General features: G+C 34.4%; 1 protein-coding gene across 2 annotated transcripts in view; it reads right to left on the reverse strand.

Moving 5' to 3' along the window:
- The window catches only part of LOC143256532 (hemocytin-like), a 157,067-nt gene extending 145,970 nt beyond the window's left edge, over positions 1-11,097 (reverse strand). For both annotated transcript variants that reach the window (XM_076513879.1, XM_076513878.1), the window contains exons 1-3: positions 10,877-11,097; positions 6,062-6,141; positions 297-338 (exon numbers count right to left, since the gene is read on the reverse strand). In XM_076513879.1, coding sequence (XP_076369994.1) covers positions 297-338; positions 6,062-6,141; positions 10,877-10,977 — 223 coding nt within the window. In that variant the 5' untranslated portion in view covers positions 10,978-11,097. The remainder of the gene's footprint in view (positions 1-296; positions 339-6,061; positions 6,142-10,876) is intronic.
- Positions 11,098-20,991: the final 9,894 nt, after the last annotated feature.

The raw sequence follows: 20,991 nt of genomic DNA on the forward strand, positions 1-20,991 counted from the left end.
GATGTTCCATGGCAGCTGGTCCTTACCATTCATCTCCAACATTGTGCTGCTACTCTTTTACAAAAAAAAAGCGAGATTGACTGTCACATTCTAGCACCCTCACGGCTGAAAAAAAGGTGAGCATATTTGAGGGCGACGAGGACTCAAACCCAAGGCACACATATTGAGAGTAACGTAACCTAACCACCAGGCCATGCAAAGTCCTTTATGAAATGGAAAAAAAGTGGTTACTTGAAATAATATACAAAGTGAATATTTACTCTATCATTACAAGTATGTACTAATGGGATTCTTACCAGCAAACATGTTTGGAGTTTTGGGATGACCATATTTACTCCCTAAAAACAACAACAAACATAATTGTAAATAAACATATCAACACTGAAGCTACATACAACACTGAATAGTTACTAAACACAGAACTTAGCTTTTATTTCATCAATATCAAACAGCAAACACTTGGTTAGAATAACAAACAGGTGTATCGCAATGCATGTGTATATATTTGTTCCTTATGATTAATTTTGCATATAATTTGATGACTTGTTTTATAATTTTAGTGAAAACTGTGTAAAAGGCTATCTATGCATGACTTACGTAGTTTTGAACTGATTAACTGGAAGGAAGATTAGTAAACAAACCTGCCACCAACTCGTGAGCAGATCTTGCTGACCGACTATTAAGAGTTGACCGTCACTCTTATAACGCTCCCACGGTTCTAAATATCGGAGGGTGTTTGTACACCCATGAACAACAAACCACGGAACCATAAATTCAACGTATCAGCTCGACAACCATTAAGCCACACCCAGCCAGAAACATTTTAAATGTTTGGAAGAAGTTTACAAGAAAATGTCACTGCTGTAAACCTAGGATGGTTCAGTTTATTATACAGATGATATTATATGGCTGTTACAAAATAGAGTATTATGAAGACAGTTGAAGCCAATCTAATTATTGTTTGTTTCAGAGTAACAGTTTGAGATTAAGCCATATTCTACCAAATACACTGTTGGTGTGAACGTGCTTTGTAGTCATTATTGGAAGAAAACAAGAAAAAAACACCTGTACATTGTATAGATAAAGTTTTAGTGGTCCGTGTTCATTGTATAGATGAAGTGTTAGTGGTCCGTTTCATTTCATCACATTATTTAACTGCCCAATAACAGGTATAATAAATAAGCTTATTAGTATGACCCAGTGACACACGTTGATCAAAGTATAAATTGAACTGGATCTCAATTTGAACTTAGATTTCGAAATTAAACAATTTTCGGAATACCAAGTTTGTTTATTAAACTATAGTTTAACTGAGGCATCTGTTAAGCCTCTTTTCCCACCCTACACATGTATACCGTTTATTAATAAGAACGCCTGTAAATTGGCCTTTACTTATAGTATCAGTTATAACGCAATGAAAACAACTACAGTTTGTTTCACTAACAGATCCAGTGAGAAAAGTTTTTTTGTTTGTTTTTTGGACTTTTTGAGTAAACGACAATATGTTCATAGTACTAACTATGAGAAGACAGATTAGAGAAAGACATTTAGTCAAGTCAAAAGCAGCCACTGCCGGCCAATGAGCTACTCTTATTTGGACAATAAGATTTGACTGTTACTCTTAAAACACATGAGCCCTCAGGTTTATAGGCGTAAGAACAAAGAATTTTAACATGTTCATAACAGTGTATATATTAAAGAAGTGGCTGTTATTAATTTTATTACCTTGTCTAGAAGTAGTAACGTGAAAAATAACATCCATATCTCTGTCTGCCTTAAGACAATAATTAACTATTCCCGAATGTAGAAATCACGATAACATTTAGACCTATACTTTTCATGTGTCGGAGCGAAATAAACTATGATAGACAGACAATGGCTTCGTTTGTGCTCAAAATAAGTATGAATTTATTTTTACTAATAAACTGTATCCATTTTTAATTACTCAATGTAAAGATGTAGTTATAAAAATTATTTGGTTAATTGTATATACAACCTGCAGGCAGCCATTTGTTTTTTACCAATTTAGCTCTTTGTTAGAATACAACAAACTATTTAAATTTTTACTACGCTCTATCATAATTGTGAAATGCACTTAAAGTTTCTGTTTTATTGTTACTTTTTAACAATAAACAAACAAATAAAAATATATAGTTAAACATAAGTCATCACTTCTCTTGTCCTCATTATATTTGCTTGTTATTGTAATTGGTAAACAGTTTCGTATTAATGGTTTGTTTTGAATTTCGCGCAAAGCTACTCGAGGGCTATCTGCGCTAGCCGTCCCTAATTTAGCAGTGTAATACTAGAGGGAACGCAGCTAGTCATCGCCACCAACTGCTAACTCTTGGGCTACTCTTTTACCAACGAATAGTGGGATTGACCGTCAAATTATAACGCCTCCACGGCTGAAAGAGCGAGCATGTTTGGTGTGACAGGGATTCTAACCCGCGACCCTCAGATTACGAGTCGAGTGCCTTAACCAGCTGGCCATGCCGGGCCTCGACTCGTTATTTGAGGGTCGCGGGTTCGAATTCCCGCCACACCAAACATCATTGCCCTTTAGCCGTGGGGGCATTATAATGTGACGGTCAATCCCACTATTCCTTGTTAAAAGAGTAGCCAAAGAGTTGGCGGTGGGTGATGATAACTAGTTGCTTTACCTCTAGTCTTACACTGCTAAATTAGGGACGGATAGCGCAGATAGCTCTCGAGTAGCTTTGCACTAAATTAAAAAAAAACAAAACGAAACCAAACCTTTCACTCACAGAACAAATTTTTTTCTTTGGAAGAACTTCACGTTTAACCTCTTACGAGACCTAATTCTTTGTCATGGACTGTCAGTAACCCAGAGAGGAAGCGGAAACCAACATCATAATGAGGTGGTATTTCCGCGGGAAGTAAGCTGTAGTCTGACTGATACTGTAGAGTGTTCCGGTTTTCTTAGTATCAAAACATACTTGCTTTTGTTGTGCCGTTTAGTAGCTACAATACTTTATTATTATGATTAAACTGCCATAAATAACGCGTGTAACGGAACTCGAGTCTCAGAATGTTTGAAATAATTATCGAAGTTTTTGTCATTTGGAAAGAAACATGTAACTTTATCATAAAATTAGAACAAAGTTTTTTTTCTATTATTAGTAAATATCTGTACCACAAATTATTATTATTTATTAAAAAACGAGAGAGGGGTAATTAGGCTTCTTTCAATGTTAGTTTTTAATTCAAAATCAGACTGTGTTGATTCGTTTTAGTTTCATATATTGTTCATTTCATTGTTAAATTACAAACAACCAATCCAACTATAAAATATTTTATTAACTCGTCCCTAATAAAAATTGGCTTTAATGGATAGATCAGAAACTTACTTTTGAAAAATAGGTTCACTAGAATCTGGTTCACTGTTATCGGTGTTTTTATTTAAAAAACAGTTTAAAGTTAGTATTTCTAAAACATTAGATTTCATGTGTTCAGGTACCTCTTTGATATCAAAGTTCAAAGAATGGAATCACGGCCATTGTTATTTAACAATAACTTTACACTAGGGATACAGCTCCTAGCAACATATTGTTCCATATTCTGGATCTGTGCACGATGTCCGTATTTTAACATTAAATGAAAATATTCATCACAATGTTTGAAACTAAGTGGATGTACAAATCGATAGAACAGGTCTCAAGCCTAATATTAAATAAACTGTCCGTTAAATTAAGTCTAAGCTAATGTCAGATTTTAAACCCGATACAAATCCGACCTGAAATTTTAATATCAACATAAAACAATGTCAAAAAATAACAACTGTCAAATTCAATTTCAGTGTGAACAAAATTCACACCCAATTTCAACAAAAATAGATTTCACGCGCAGTTTCGACAGAATTTTGATTCTGACTTAAAACTTAACCTCAAAAAGTTAATCCTTTAATCTGGAACTCGATTGAAATCAAAATTAATCTAAACAAAGTTAGTCCTTTCCTCCGGATCTCGACTGAAACCACACTTTATCTCAAAGAAGTTAACCCTTTCCTCTGGATCTCGACTGAATTTAAACTTAATCTTAAAGAAGTTAACCCTTTCCTCCGGATCTCGACTTAAACTAAACTTACGTAAGAGTTAAATTCAAACTCAACAATACTTACATTTCAAATACAAACTACACATTTAACTTCGAACTATATTTCATCGGAAGTCACCTCTGGACTTAGTTTAATAAAAGCTGAGACTGAACTTATGGATGTTGACGCTGAATTTGTACTCATGTTTCTTATAAAACTAGGATTAACGTTTTTATCTACGGAAACTTGATTTGAAAGCCACTCTTAACAAAAACCTAAGCCTAGTTTTATGAGAAACCTGAGTACAAATTCAGCGTCTACAGAAGCCTAACTTGTAATTCAACCTTAACAGAAGCATAAAATATTTTTAAACCATACACTATCTTAATAACAATTTACTATGAAAAAACTTAAATTTCAAATTAACGTATGATAGTGAAGTAATTTTAGTTCTTACAAAGTACCACAATAAGAAGTAGTTATACGGCATCGATTAGATGAGATGTTCATTTTGGAATACTATTTAAAACCTGAAGCCCAAAGTTTGGTCAGCCTCTGAGGTTAAGCCTCATTTTTGGTAAGTAGGAAGAAGTGTCGTAGGTAGCCAGGTAATTTCAGCTGAAAACAATGGTGCTTACTAACATTAACTAGCTGATTGATATTTAGTCCAGGTGATGGAGTAATCGAATGACGTGTGAAATATCCAATGTTAGAAGATGGAAAAATCATAATACTCTAAGTTCTGTCTTAAATGCGCAAGAAATTTAACTAAACACATTTGAAAAAAATAAATAAATAGAAGAAATAAACATAGCTTCAACAACAAGTCCGGACCTCAAGGACGCAGTCAAAAACAAAAATAACAAAATAACTTTGTTTGTAAATTATTTATTTGTTTCAGCGCACAATAGACTATCTGTAATATATCTTCATTACAAGTTAGAGCACCAGATTTTAGCGTTGTAAGTTTGTAAACTTTGGTCTCCAATAAAAAGGACTTTAACTTCAAAGCAAGACGTAACAACAACCAGACCTAAAATGTGGTCTTGTCAACAAGCTAATTTCAGATAAAATTTTAACAGTAATTGGACCACATGTACATTTTGCTAATCCGAAAAAAACTTAGTTGCAAGAAAAAAAAAGTTCACTCAAATCTCAATTCAACGACTACAGAATGTCAAGTTTAATCGCAACAGAAATTCTTTATTCAGGAGTGGAAAAAAAAAAAATATAAAAAAGGCCCCACCTTCAGAGTCATACGGATTTTATTTTCTTTCTTAATCGAACTATTATTTAAACACGAGTGCTACAATATAAATAATTTAGATTCGATGTTATTCTAATACTATTCTTCGGATACGGTCACCACAAACTAATAATTAAAGGTTTAACACAGACTCAAACTAAGCCTTAAACTATTCGTCAAACATCGCTGCTACGACATTGAAAATTCAAACCTGGCCATAACACAGACTTAGATTTAATTTTAACCAAAACTATTGCTTAAGCTCATCAATTGCCTAAATAAGAACTAAACATTAAACACTACTTCAAAAGTAACCATATTTCGTCGTAAATATTTTTAAGAACAAAATATGTTTAATTTGCTGGTACCCATGTCTATTGTTATGGCGAGGGTATTTTTCATTATCGTTTTTACTTAGTTAGTTCAATTCACAAAGTGCAAATCATCATATAATAAACATACGGTAATACATAATATTTTGTTCTAGAAATATATTTAAAGTTTTTATATTCTAATGTATTTAGTTTTCAACGTTTTACAACGAAAGGACGAGAGTCGTGCTTCACAGATAATTGCATTAAGTACATAGATATTTGACTCATTATTTATTTTGTGCTTTTATGAAGCGTAAAATTCTTATGAGTGACGAGATAATGGTGGAGGTTCTAAATTTTTTATTTTATTATACTGCTCATTATTTTTTATGTGTTTCGTTACTAATCTCGGTAAAACCCAAATGGAAGTGAAACTAGTCTTACCACGTAATGGTGATCGAGGTTTATCCTCTACTTCCCTGAAAGGATTGTTCCACGAGGGTTTACCTGGACCACCAGGTCTCCTGAAAAAAACAACATGAAAGTTATTAATATTACTTGATGTCAAACGGATTTTTAAATGTTAAGATTGAAACTTAAATTCACGCAATGTTGAATTACAGTGTTTCAGATCTTTTGTAGGAAGAATCAGTCACTTTATTTAATTTATAAAACTTTTTTGCTGTATAGGTTAAAACAATAATAAAAAGTCCCATGGAAAACTAATTAAATAAAAAAAACATTTTTAGTAAGACATATGACATATACAATAGAAAGTTCTATGAAAAGCTAACAATACAAAAAGGCGTTTGAGTAAGGTAGATAAGATATACAACACAAAAGTCGAATACAAAACTAACTAAATACAAAATAGGCATTTTTAGTAAGACAGATAAGAAATACAATACAAAAGTCCCATGAAAAATTAGCTAGATATAAAAGAGCATCTTTAGTAAGACAGATGAAGTATACAATACAAAACAATACAAAAGTTCCATGAAAAACTAACTATATATCAAAAGGGCATCTTTAGTAAGACAGGTAAGACACAGGAATGTTCATTTAGAAAATTCAGTAACTTGGAATTTTAGTTCAGGTCACAGTATAGTTGTTATGATCAAGCATAGTTGAATCACATTAATAACCATAAAAATATAGCGCTTTTGTCATGTGTTGACCTGTTTAGGTCAGTAAGTATTTGTCGATTTTATTTTTCCTGTAACCTTTCTCTTTATGTATTGAAAATTACAAACCACCAAACGTTCTTTAGTTTTTTCCAAAAACGTTGTTTGGTTACACCACACAATTACGAAGATTAGGTCTCAGTTTTTAACATTTGAAATCTAGTATTAGGAACATAATTCCCTAATTGGTCAACTTTGCGTATTTTGCTAACATTCCAAGATTTAACTAATATCGTAAGATTTTTGTTAATATTTTCTAGCTGTTGTCGAGTTTTAGGATGTGAAACACCTTATCGTTAATAGTAACATATGTGCAATGTTACATCACAAAGTAACTTGGGGAAATTAATAACATTGTTTGTTATTGTCCCGGTGCGAACCTCAAGTAGAATGGTTGACCAACAGCATTCTAAATTTATTGTTATTTGTCGAGAGCCTCTGGTACCGAGATATTTCGTCCAATACTAGAACTGGTCAAACTGATCAGATGACAACAAACATTGTCTGAGCTAATACGTTGTTTATATGTTTACATAGGTGCTGGAGACATTTCTCCACTTTGATAATATGAACCCGTGCGTTTCTCGAACAATACAGAAGCGGAAAAACTAAGTATTGAAAAGGGTTAAACAGTTTTACAGAGCTGTAATATATCCACCGTCATTACTGACCCAGTTTTAATATTGTCCGAAGAAACCTGCATCAAGGGGCAATACCACAATAGAAAACAAAATTATTTAGGTTTACAGAAGGAAACAGTATACATTTCTACACAACATACGCTTACAATACGCAATACCGACTGCTTTATTGAGCGAGCATTTCAATTGAGAAAACAATATGTCAATTTCGCGGTACTGAATCTGATAAAACATGGTTAGAGATTCTGCGTTATAACACTCTTTATGTTGTAATCCACGCAGGCTAATAAGTTCTGATAATCAATGAAACACCGCGCACAATATATAAGTTGTAGTTGAAATACTGTTATACGTTCTTCTTACGTGGAAACCTGAAGTGGGCCAGTTAAGAAAACTGTGATTTAAATCATTAGCAGTGTTATCTCTAACAAACGTTAGGTGGATATCAAGATGTGGTATAAAGTAGGGTAGTTTAATGTTATTTTTGGAGCTCTATTCGGCAATTAAGTTATTATTTATTTTTGTCGGTATTCTGGACAAAGATTAAACATTAGATTACATGAAAATTTGTGGGACGTATAAAAGGAAGAATTTACCGAAATAACAGGAATAGATGAAACAGACTTCTTCAAGACAGCCAGTATATTTTGGATAAGCAGGTCCAAGGTTCACGCGCGCGACATGTCAAATTTGCAGTTGCTAGTGTGTTATAAATGTGACAGTGAGTACTTCATACTGTTACTATGTTAAGAATATTAAGAGTTATTATGTTTAGAGTATACGTGTAGAGGGCTGATTGGTTGCCCTCACTCTGATCAGCAGCTATAAAGGAAAATTTCATTTAATGTATTAGGATGATGTTTTCTCGGCCTATCGCCGTTGTCAAACAAACAAGTATATTAAAGGGCGCTCGTCTGAAACGTTGCTAATGGAAACTGTCTTCTTTGTGATCTAACCAATTCTATTGTAATTAGGTTGGGCTCAAGTGAATGACAGAAGATGCACTTTATGGATATAATTTATTTTTGGTATATGCTTATTATCAGTATACATTATTCTTTCAGAAAATTTACAAAAAAATACGCCACCTGTATTTCTAATTAGTTAAAAAATAATAAATATTCATCTCGTGTAAATAAGTTGTCAAGATTAACCAATACCGAATTTATCTGTATTCAACCGATCTGAAACATAAAAAGAAATCACCCAGAAATAACATAAAATGTTACTTTAAGGTTTATAACCGATCTGAAGTGGTCAGATACGTGGACTAACTGACGGGATTGTGAGCCATATCGACTTCTTAAATCATAGGTTTGAAAATTATTTATACATAAAATTGCCTATAGATTCTTCGCTTTATTGGTAACGAGGAACCTAATAACATACGAATCACACAAAATATTTAAAAAAAAATTAGAAGTAATACCATTGATAACTGCTAGGGTTGCCCCCCGCTAGTACAGCGGTATGTCTCCGGATTTACAACGCTAAAATCAGGGGTTCGAGTGGGTTCGGTGGGCTGAGCAGATAGCCCGATGTGGCTTTGCTATAAGAAAAACACACACACTGCTAGGGTTTCGTATATACTTTACACAGAAAATAAGTTATTTATATTGAATGTTGGGACAATCAAAAACAATTGTAAAATGTGTATATTTGACTGGTGACAGATCGTAGAAGAAATAAGTCAATAATCTGAGAGCTAGTTTTCTTCAAAAACCTCATCTAAAGCTAAAACAAAATGGTTTTAATTATGTTGTTACTTTTGTATTGGTTAATAAACAAGCAAGATTACTATTCTATTTCTGTACGGTTTTTTTCTCTAGGTTATTATGAGTCAAGTGTTGGTTGAAGATGACTGTCATATTAGTATCTATATTATATTATAGGCTAAATATGTTTATGATACCTAATATGGTGAAATTCCAGGTACATTTTCAATGTGTGTATTAGTGAAGTTTATGCAGAAATCTTGCTTATTTAAATGCCTTCTGTTGGGTTGGCAAGAAGTTTGTGAGCTTACGATACTAAAAATCGAGTTTTAATACCCGTATCTTGCAGACCACGGATAACCCATTGTGTAGCTTTGTGCTTAAATACAAACATATTAAACTTATTTAAATAACATTAATAACGGAATTAGACTACAGTCACCGTTAACAAAAAACAAACAAACATTTTGACAGACATCCTCTCTTTATGACAGCAACGTTTGGACAGACAACCTCTCTTTATGACAGCAACGTTTGGACAGACATCCTCTCTTTATGACAGCAACATTCAGACAGACATCTCTCTTTATAACAGCAACGTTTGGACAGACAACCTCTCTTTATAACAGCAACGTTTGGACAGACAACCTCTCTTTATGACAGCAACGTTTGGACAGTCCTACTGCAGCCGTCGTTACATAATGTATATATAAAGCATGGTGTATTCTGTGAGCACGTTAAAAATGTGACAGTCAATCTCATGATTCGGTTCCAGTAGTTTGACAAACCCCTTGTAAGTATGAATGAATCATTCATTACCACTTCTATGGGCAGTTTATTTTCGAATATTCGCGCAAAACTGTCCGTAGTTTTGAATTGATAAACTAGAAGTAAAAAGCTAGTCAATATTACCAGCCGCCAACTCTGGACCACTCTTGCCTGACCGAAGAGTAGCGTTTTACTGTCATCTTTATATAACGCATCTGCGGCCTCAAACCACAGAGCGCAAGTTTGGTTGTCGTTGCCTTAACTGGACACAAAAGATGAGTTCACAGACACATAATCCGGCCAGTAGTTACAAATTAAAGGCGTCTATGCTTAAAGCCTAGCGATATTTGACCTAGCCGCTTAAGCCAAGTGTAAACATCAGCATATTCAGATAGAGTGCCTTTGATCACGAGTGCTGAAGGCTTCTAAGGTTACAACTTGATGAAATAAATATAACATTTTATGTTTCCCAAGAGATTTTTTTAAAAAATGCTTCATAAATAATACTTCCCTTGAAGCTTCTAAAAATTTGGACTTAAAACATTTTAATTGTCGCTCTCCAAATGTTTAGTAATATTTTAAGCACAATATACCCGTGTGTCTGTGTGTATGTGTACACTCGTTTAAAATATAAACAACTGAACAGCTTCTGGAAACAAATAAGTTAGCTAGCACAACTAAAAAAGAAACAAAATCTAATTTGTTCTAATTCCAGCTGCACGTGTACTTAACCAACTGGACAAAGTATGACAAAACAACAACAAAAAACGTATTATATTGAATCTCCACAAATGTTTAATATATCGTCATTAACTCTAACTCTGCAACATTTAACATTTTTCAACAAAGTTTTAAACAATACAATGTTAAAACTGTTTTGTTTTTGTTTTTTTACATTTACGTTTTCCTCCCTTCCAAAGTTAAAGCTTTAATAAAAGCACTTCACTTTACCTGAAGTATCCTTTGGCTTTTCCTTTAAATCTTCCTTGGACCACATCTGGAACAAGCGTCAAAAACAGAAACAGAAATGTAATTTTTAAGAGCCAGCTCATTCTTCTGGCTATGACTTGGTTTTTCTTTTAACTTTCTAAAGCAACACCAAGTTCTCTATAGAGACGGGATTAACAGCTGTAAAGAGGCGTGTGCTGATTTCCTTCATCAGCTCACAATTTAAAATGTTTTTCTCCATGTGTCGTGACACGAACTCTATCTGATTAGGATAAACCAACCAGGAGCTGTATGCTTACGCAACACCAGAGGGTAAAAAAAAAAAAAAAAAGTGACCACTAAACCACGTTTATCTTATTGGAGCCACAAATATAATTAATCCCGTAATGACTGTTGGACGCGAAACAACAAATGAACAAAACTGAGATGTATTATAGAAGAAAATTTGCTATATACGTTACCTAAAAGCTTAAAAATAAGGTGTTAACTGATCAAACTCAAAATATATGTTGTATTAAAACTATTTAGCCCTTCATGGTCTCAACGCGTTTTAAGCGTAAGAATATATTTTCTAGTCCAGTGGTTCTCAAACGTTTCAGGCTTGCGCACCACTTTTTGTTTAATTTTCAAAATTACAAATTCAGGCCTAATTTTTTTAAAAAGAGATAAAACATAGTAATAAACATTCATATTTTAATCACTTACTCATTAATGAGAAGGATGCGAACATTGTTTCTGGCACGACTGAAGAAGGCCCCGGCATGGTCAGGTGAGTTAAGGTGTTCGACTCGAAATCTGAGGGTCGTGGGCTCGAATCCCCTGTTGCACCAAAACATGCTCGCCCTTTCAGCCGTGGGGGCGTTATAATGTGACGGTCAATCTAATTACCCACTTTTCGTTGGTAAAAGAGTTGGCGGTGGGTGGTGATGACTAGCTGCCTTCCCTCTAGTCTTACACTGCTAAATTAGGGGCGTATAGCGCAGGTAGCCCTTGAGTAGCTTTGCGCGAAATTCAAAACAAACGACTAAAGAATATATGGTAGAATTTTTTTGTTAATTTTAAGGGAAAAAATACTGGGAATCTGAGCAGGTAGAGAGTGAGTCTATAAATGAGGAATGAAATATGTACGTGGAACGTTCAGATATGGCTAACTTGAAATTTTGTGATTTTTTGTATTAATTTTGTCGTGTACCAATAATATCAGTTCTACGTACCACGGTCTAAGAGTCTCTGCTCTACTTTATTTCAATCAGTTTGAAATAACATTAAAGTAAAACAAGTGACGAGTTTTCCAACATTATTTTGATATCTTGAAATATTTTCTGTTTCTCTTGCCTCTCGTATTTCGAGTAATTTACAACAGTGTAGAAGTAAAGCATCGATTAGTTGGTCAAACATCAAGAGTATATTAAAATCCGGCATCAGCTGATATCCGTAGATTTTGTTTGTTTTGAATTTCGCGCAAAGCTACGCGAGGGCTATGTGCACTTAGCCGTCGTAAATTTAGCACTGTAAGACTGTAGGGAAGGCAGCTTGTCATCACCACCCATCGCCAACTCTTGGGCTACTCTTTTACCAACGAATAGTGGGATTGACCGTCATATTATAACGCCCCAAAGCTGAAAAGGAGCATATTTGGTGTGACTGAGATTCGAACCCGCGACCCTCAGATTACGAGTCGAACGCCTTAACCTACCTGGCCATGCCGGGCTGATACCTGTGGTAAACTTGTATAAACTAGATGGTAATATACTGTTTTTATTGAAAAGATAGGAAAACGTTACTCACTAGGTCAGTGGTAAGTTCACTAGTTTAAACTACTTAAATTCTAGGTTTGATTTCCCGCAACATATGAAGATAACTTACAAGAAATAAAATTACGGAAATACGACTTCAACCGCATTGGAAATACGTCCATCATATTTTGAACATTTGGAGTTTATGAACAGTTTAAATCAAAAGGTATATCTCATTCAAGCGATCAGAATGTTTCATTTGACCTGAGATAAAACAGTTTAAAGTCTTGGATTCGTCGTGTATGATTTAACATTTTAATTCTTAATTGAAATTTGAAAAGAAAAAGATATTTGAAGAAAGAGTGTGTAATATTTAGAACACAATGTTCGACAGCAGTGTTTATGTGTTAAGGTTTTATGTGTGAAGCTCTTTATTTGTTTATACACACTTAAGAGTACCGGTACGTCACCCTTCTCTGTTTCAATAGTTTTTCTCCTATACACAGGTTTTAAAAGCATCGCTAAGTCTGGCATACTAGATAAGTCGATCGCTTGTAATTTGTGATTAGATCATTCGGCTCAAAGTGGAGGGTCGCAGGTTCGCATCCCCGTCGCGCCAAACATGCTCGCCCTTTCAGTCGTAGGGGCGTTACAAATTGACGATCAATCCCACTATTCGTTGGTAAAAGAGTAGCCCAAGAGTTGGCGGTGGGTGGTGATGACTAGCTGCCTTCCCTCCAGTCTTACACTGCTAAATTCCGGACGGCTAGCACAAATAGCCCTCGAGTAGCTTTGTGCGAAATTCCAAAACAAACAAAACTGAAGTTAGAAAATCTACACATTACTTGAAATGATAAATTATTTAACTCCTGATTTCACGCAAGTAAAATCTAAGAAATCCAAAATATGCGAACAATTATAATTATTGTTTGTTTCAGCATTTACCACAAAACACCATCTGATGATAGCCATATCTAATACTGAACTAGGGGTAAGGCGGCTAGCCAACAGTACAGACCACCAGGTATATTTCTACTTCAGAAAACACACATTGACAAACAAAAAATGTTAGACTTGAACATTTTTAGTAATTATAGTGGAGTACAAAAACCATAATCTTAGTTTTTTGTTTTCTTTACAATTACTCATTCGTATTTTTGCCAATTACCTTGTCTTGTTTCTACCGATTCAAATTAGATTTGGTACAAAGATACTCTTTTTCAGATCTCAAGTAGAGATATGGACAATTTTGAAATTTTAGTCTTTTGCTTATTATTTCAGTGAGAAAAGCAGAATTTTGGGTTTTCGTGAATGGCCCCGCATGACCATGTGATTAAGGTGCTCAACTCGTAATCTGAGGGTCGGTTTGGTTTATTTTGAAATTTGCGACCCTCGGATTACAGTCGAGTGCCTTAATCAGCTGGCCATGCCGGGCTTATCTGAGGGTCGAGAGTTTGAATCCCGGTCACACCGAATGTGCTCACCTTTTCAGTCGTGGAAACGTTATAATGTATCAGTCAATCCCACTATTGATTGGTAAAGGAGTAGCTTAAGAGTTGACAGTAGGTGGTGATGATCAGGTGTATTTCCATAGCTTTATACTGCCAAAATAGGGGTGGCTAGCGCAGATAGCCCTCGTGTAGCTTTGCCCGAAATTCAGAAACAAACTTTTCGTTAACAGTTTATGAATACGTCTGCCTATTTGAATGGGATTTAGTAAGAACCATGGATATAGACAGTTTCCAACTTTTCTGTGTTTTTAACGATTTTACTTTTCCTTCGTCTCATAACTGACTTCTTAATTATAGCACTAGGACTCGGCCTTCTTTCGTGATTACTATCACAATACAAGAAAGAAAACAGCATACGATATAAATAGCAGTTTATTCCATGAAAAAATTGGTTCGTTAGTAGGTTAAGTAACGATGAATTATTTAAGCATGTCAGTTTTGTTATCGTGGATAAAAACAACAACAACTTAAGGTATATAACATAATTAGGGAATAACTTAGTAACCAGTTTGGTCAATTGGATTTAGTTTCCTGTTGAAGTGGACACCCTCGAGAGTTTAAAAACGTTACAGAAAAGAACAAATCAGTACCTTTCTGCAATACCATGGATTTTATTTTCCGCACAAATACACTTACTGTATACGATTTTTACTTTGACTTGAGAGCTCAACTTTTCATTTTTTCGCACGATACAGCTTAAAAAGTGGACACTGGCAGAGAAGTTAAAAATTTCAAAGTTGGCCAGCCTGACGCCTTAGAATTATCAACATCTCCAGAATAGTCTAAGCGATTTATCGCTTTAATTAACGGATACAATTCCCGGATGTCGGTTGATGGACCTCAAGTTGTAAACAAATATAAGGGAAGTGTTTCGGAAGCGGCAGTAATCGTCTCGGAAGTTCTCTCTCTAACATGATATATTAATATCGTATCCTATTCAGTTTCTTTATGTTTTTTTTATTTATTATTCAAACTGACAATAGAATGATTTGAAAAATCATCATATCTTTTATTGTTAAAATTTTAAAGTACTGTATCTAAAGGCTAGTAAACCAATATCCATAATAAGTGAAGATGCAATATCACGTTACATAAATAGAATGGTAAATATATGATTTTATGTTTCAAATTGCAGTGTATCCATTTCAATAATGTTATGGTCCATTTAGGGTTTTCAGCTGCTACTTAAAACGTTTTTGGCACATTATATTAAAGCAATACAGACTCTTATTCAATTTCTGTGCAGGACACGGGCTGGTCCTCTGTTATATTCTATTTGTTATTAAGCACAAGACTACGCAATGGGCTATCAGTACTGTGCCCACCTCCAGCATCGAACTCCAATTTCAAGCGCAAAAAGCCCTCAGATTTATGCTGAGTGTGGGGCTAGCATGTTCTGCATTTCTGAGTTGGTAAGCCTGATTCGAATCTGTGGGATACCACAAAATCTTCCTCGTCCTTTATCACCACTTTAAAATGTGGGTGCGTTACAAGAGTAACAGTCAGACATTAAGCGTGGATAGTAAGTTGCTGCTGACTGACTGTCTTTCCTTTTAATCAGTAATTCAATATTAGAGACGGCGGTGAATATTCTTAATAGTAAATTTTCCATACATACACATTTCTACTTACTCGAATTAAAATTTTATCAATAACTTTTATTCGATTGTGCAGATATTTAGCATGTAAAATCAATAATTAAGTAATAAGTCTGTGAAACAGTAAAAGGAAAACAAAAAGAAATTTAACCACATAGTAACAATTTTCGAAATTAGAATGATTTTGGAAAAATCTGATAAAATATACAGAATGATTGACCATCTTTGCTAGCCATTCCTTATCATTAGGTAACAGACAAGAGCAAAGACAGTTAGTAAACATTAAGAGTCCCGCATCTTTAACTGCATTTATAGATATTTGACTGCCGCGCTTATAACTCAGTCATAGCTCAAAGTTTGGAGAGCGATTGTTCTAATATGTCACGATCTATGAACCGTCGGTTTCATATTTGGCAAGCTAACAACTAGGGAGTGCCTGGCTTCGCATAGCTATCTTCTCGAAATAAATTACGGTTCTTTAAAAATATTAAATAATATTTTATATCATGGAATAACCATCTCTACAAGTGAAATAACCTTCCAGAAACTTACAAGTAAGAAAGGTAAAGGGGTCATATGAGGAAAAGTAATGCATGTAAACGAAACAGGGACTTGTTAACAGTTAACTGAATACGTGAAAATGTATAGAAGGTTTGAAAGTGATCGGAGACTGTGACTTGGATAACTGTAGAATGTGATAGCAAATACTGGCTTTAACTGTAATGCATCAAAATAAAATTGTATTACTACATCGTGGAAAAATTTTACATTTCTCGTCCAAAGGATGTGTGTATTTCAATGTTTTGTAATTAATCTCTAAACTAATGTGGAGTCTAGTTAATAGGTGGCCTTTTACTATTATTATTTATTTATAAAATATACATTCACTGGTAAAAGTTGTTTAGGTCTATCATTATCATGTAAACAATACCTGTCGAGTTCACTCTCTAGTGTTTCCCGCTAGTACAGCGGTATGTCTCCGGATTTACAACGCTAAAATCAGCGGTTCAATTCCCCTCGGTGGGCTGAACAGATAGCCTGATGTGGTTTTGCTATAAGAAAAACACGCTCACGAGTTCCTTTTTTTCTCCAATTTTTATTAAAATAATTTATTGTACTATGTAGGAGTCTATCTGCTATTATTTCGATATGTGCGTATTTATGCATAAATTCGGAAGATGTTGTTCTAGGTACTTTATAAGCTGTTGTGAGTAGTGTATTTTGTATTGTTTGTAGTTTTGTTTGAAGTAAGTTTTTGCTTACATTTATCCATGCAGGAGCTGCATAGTCAATAACGGGTCTATCGTGTGTTTTATATATTTTCATAATGTTGTCTGCCGTAGCTCCACTGTTTTTGCCAGTTAGATTCCTAGCATAGTTTGTTCTTCGCCAAATTTTTGTTCTAATATAATTTATGTGGTTTACCCACGTAAGTTTTGAATCAAACGTAAGTCCTAATAATTTTGCTGATGTAGCAATCTGGAGTTATTCACCATTCATGTAGATCTCTAGTTGTACTTTTTTATGTTTAGTTAATTTTGTGAATACTGCTAGTTGTGTTTATTTTGATTCTGTATTTTTGACAACATTTATTCTGCATGATCTGTTTTCCAGAAAGTTTGACAGCCAGCGAATAGTTCCCCGCGGTAGTCTCATTTCTTGCATTCAGAACCGGAGACTGTTGTGCCATACAGTGTCGAATGTCTTCTCAATATCGAGAAAGCAAGCGACAGTGCATTCTCTTTTATTAAAACTATCTACAATTGCTTCGGTTAATCTAAGTGGTCTGTTGTTTGTCTGAATTTTCTGAAACCATTTTGCTCTTCTGATAATTTTGATGTTGTCTCCAGGAATGTAGAGTCTGTTACTAATTATTCTCTCCAGAATTTTGCCTACACAGCTGGTCAGGCTGATTGGTCGGTAGCTACTATTTGGGTTATTAGCTGGCTTTCCTTCTTTCTGGAACATTAATACATTTGCATGCTTCCAAGAAACCAGGATATATCCAGAATATAATGATAGATTAAAAATTGCTGTAAGATGTTCAAATAAATTGGGAGTGTCTTTCTTAAGAAGAATGGCTTGTATACCATCTTCTCATGGTAATTTATTTTTAGTGTTTGTAATTGCTTCTATGAGTTCTTGTGCCGAAATTGTGTTTATGTTGTTGGTTTGATAATTGTTTAAGTCTACTTGGAAGAGTGGTTTGAATAGTCCACTGTTGTTCATTATAGTTATTTACTTTATTATAGTAGTGCGTGTTCATGTTTGGGTCGTTATTTGTTTTGAACGCATTTTCTTGTTGTTGTATCTCCATTTGTTAGTCTTTTTAGGTGTGTCCAAAACTGTTTCGGGTCTGTTTTTTCATTAAGTTTGGTGCAGAAGTCGTCCAATTTTTCTTGTTTTAATTGTTTAACTTCTGCTCTAATTTGGTTTCTTATTCTGTTTATTTGTGTTTTTAATGTGTCCATGTATTGTCTTCTTTGCTTTATTAGTGTAAACAGTTGTTTATGTGGTTTCCATATGTTATTTTTAGTGTTATATTGTTGTTTAGGTATTGTATAATTCACTGCGGTTTGAAGGCATTCCGTAATTATATGACAGTAGTTATCAATATCTATTTTATTTTTAGTTGTTGTTATAATTTTGTTTGGCAATCGATCGTCTAATTGTTTTTGGTATTCTTTCCAATTTGCTTTTTTGTAATCGAATTTTTCTTTTCTATGTATAATATTTTTATGGGGGGTGAGATCGAAGACACATCATATGGGTGTGTGTGTGTTTTTATGACAAAGTCAAATCGGACTATCTGCTGTGTCCACCGAGGAGAATCGACCCCCTGCTTTTAGCGTTGTAAATCCGAAGACTTACCACTGTCCCTGCGGGCGACCCTCGGCTGAAGGAAAGTAACCCTTCCACATTTGATATGTTTGTGTTATTAGGGTTTGTGGTGGGAACAAATTTCATACGGACGTCAATCATCGAAAGCACCATTTAAATGCGTGAATGCTCACAAATATTCTGACTTTGTAATGCAGTTTGTCACTGAATAGCTTTTAAATCTGCTCATGGGCACAGGTTTTCATAACTGGAATGAAGTTAAAAACTTATTAACTGGTTGCTCTTGTAATTGTCATCTCTTTTCACACAAGAATACACAATGGTTTATGTGTGTTTTGTCTACCATTGGAACTTGAAACCCGTAATTTTACATTGTCAGTCTGAAGACTAACAGCTAACCTCTGATGAGGAGCACGTGCAACATTCTGACCTAGGAGTTACATTGTTTATAACATAACGAGTCAAATTGCTTATTTCTTGTTTCATAGGATAGTTACGTATTTTTCGACTTGAACTTGCGTGTTAGACGAAATGGAATCTTATGAACGTTAGATAGACCAGAAATGGTTACGTATTCCGGTGCCTATTTTCTGATTGGTCAAACATAGCGCAAACGTAATATGAATGCGGTTTTGGTGCTTCCATATCACATTCGTTTTGACTTCTGAGGAGAAAAGGTTTCGTTTTTTGTCTGAGATGACCAGAACCCGCTATGACTGTTTGGTGTTTAATCTGGAACTACCCTATTAAAAAGAGGTTCTGAGGAATGAAATATATATTAGTTTTAAAACTATATGGGATTAATCTTTAATTAAATGTTTTGAAAACAAAATTTTAACAACGAACAATGTCTCCGGTTTGCAGTTACATCATTAATGACGTCAACACTTTTGAACTCTAAGAAATATTATTAAAGGTCATATTTTATGTTCACCTAGATATACTATTTACAAGAAAAATATTATCAGTTATTATTATTCATCACAGGTTGTAATAAATTTCGATGTCAGGTTGATTTTATACCTAAATTTCGTTTTAATACATTGCAGGATGCAGTTCACTGACATTTTTCACTTCTGAAGAATAATTTAATTGGACATTTTAAGGAATATTCTTAGAAGGTGGTGAGTTCCAACTACTCGAGATTCTGATTCCCGCCAGTAATAGTCTCGAAATTATCACACGTTGGTCGTGTACTTATTTAAGATGTCATATATTAGGTTGTCCAGAAATACAAGTCCGAATTCTCACGCTGAAATTTAGAAGCTGGATACTGATTAACTTATCGTTGGTTGGTTTAATCCAACTTTTGTTGCTTACAAGGTGTCTTAATTGTCTGCTTTTTCAGCTCTACTCAGAGTATATTTCGTAACACCCAAGGCAGCGTGGACAAGAGGGACTTTCGTCTAATTTTCCTCTAAGACTTTAAACTTGGACGAAAAAAACTACCGAAACTATACGAAACATTAACCAGGCATTCGGCCATGGATCTGTTATTGAACGTAAAGTTCAGCGTTGGTTCCAAAGGTTTCGACATGGAGATCAAAGTCTTGAGGACCACGAAGATCATGGAGAGAAGCCATCTTTAGATGAAAACACATTAGGGGAAGCAGTTGAGACAGACCCTTGCACAACAGTACATGACCTTGCAGAAAAGCTAGGCACAAACAAATAAAGCATTGTCAATCACCTGAGTGCAATTGGAAAGATGAAAAAGTTGGATAAATGAGTCCAGCATCAGCTGACTGAAGATACACAAAATCGGAGTTATAAGACCTGTCAAGAATGACGCTTCAAAAAATTGAACGAATTTGGAATCGAAGTTCTGCCTTATCCCCCAAACCTTTTCCCTACAGATTTTCAAGCACTTTAACAACTTCTTGAATAATAAAACACGTTTAAAATCAGGGGCTGCAGAAGAAGCTTTCATGGAGTTCATTGACCATAGAAACTTAGATTTCTACAGCAGGGGCATAAACAGCATTGTTACACATTGGCAAAAGTGTGTTGAAGTAAACGGTGCTTACTTTGATTAAAGCATGTTTTACAACACTGGTTTATAATTTTCCGAACTTCGCAGTTCAAAAACGACATTTCTTTCTGGACAACCTAATAGTTTTTAGAATCGATGTTTTTTTATTATAGCATTATTTTACTGTTCTTAACTAAATCACAACGAAACCCATGCCACTAAATGTATTACATTAATAAATTACGTCTAGAGGTAGACCAGTTCTTACAAGGACAATACATTTCTGAAATATTGTATTGTTTGTCAAATTGAATGTGGAATAAAATGTAAGAATATTTTATACGAAAACAATTTTGAATTCGCAAGTAAACATAGTTAATTTTATGTGTGAATCCAGAATTAAATGTGTATCTCAAGTGAAGGAAAAAATATTTCTTAACAGTTTGGTTTGTTCTGAATT

This window comes from Tachypleus tridentatus, chromosome 7, assembly GCF_004210375.1.
Source record: "Tachypleus tridentatus isolate NWPU-2018 chromosome 7, ASM421037v1, whole genome shotgun sequence".
Lineage (NCBI taxonomy): Eukaryota > Metazoa > Arthropoda > Merostomata > Xiphosura > Limulidae > Tachypleus > Tachypleus tridentatus.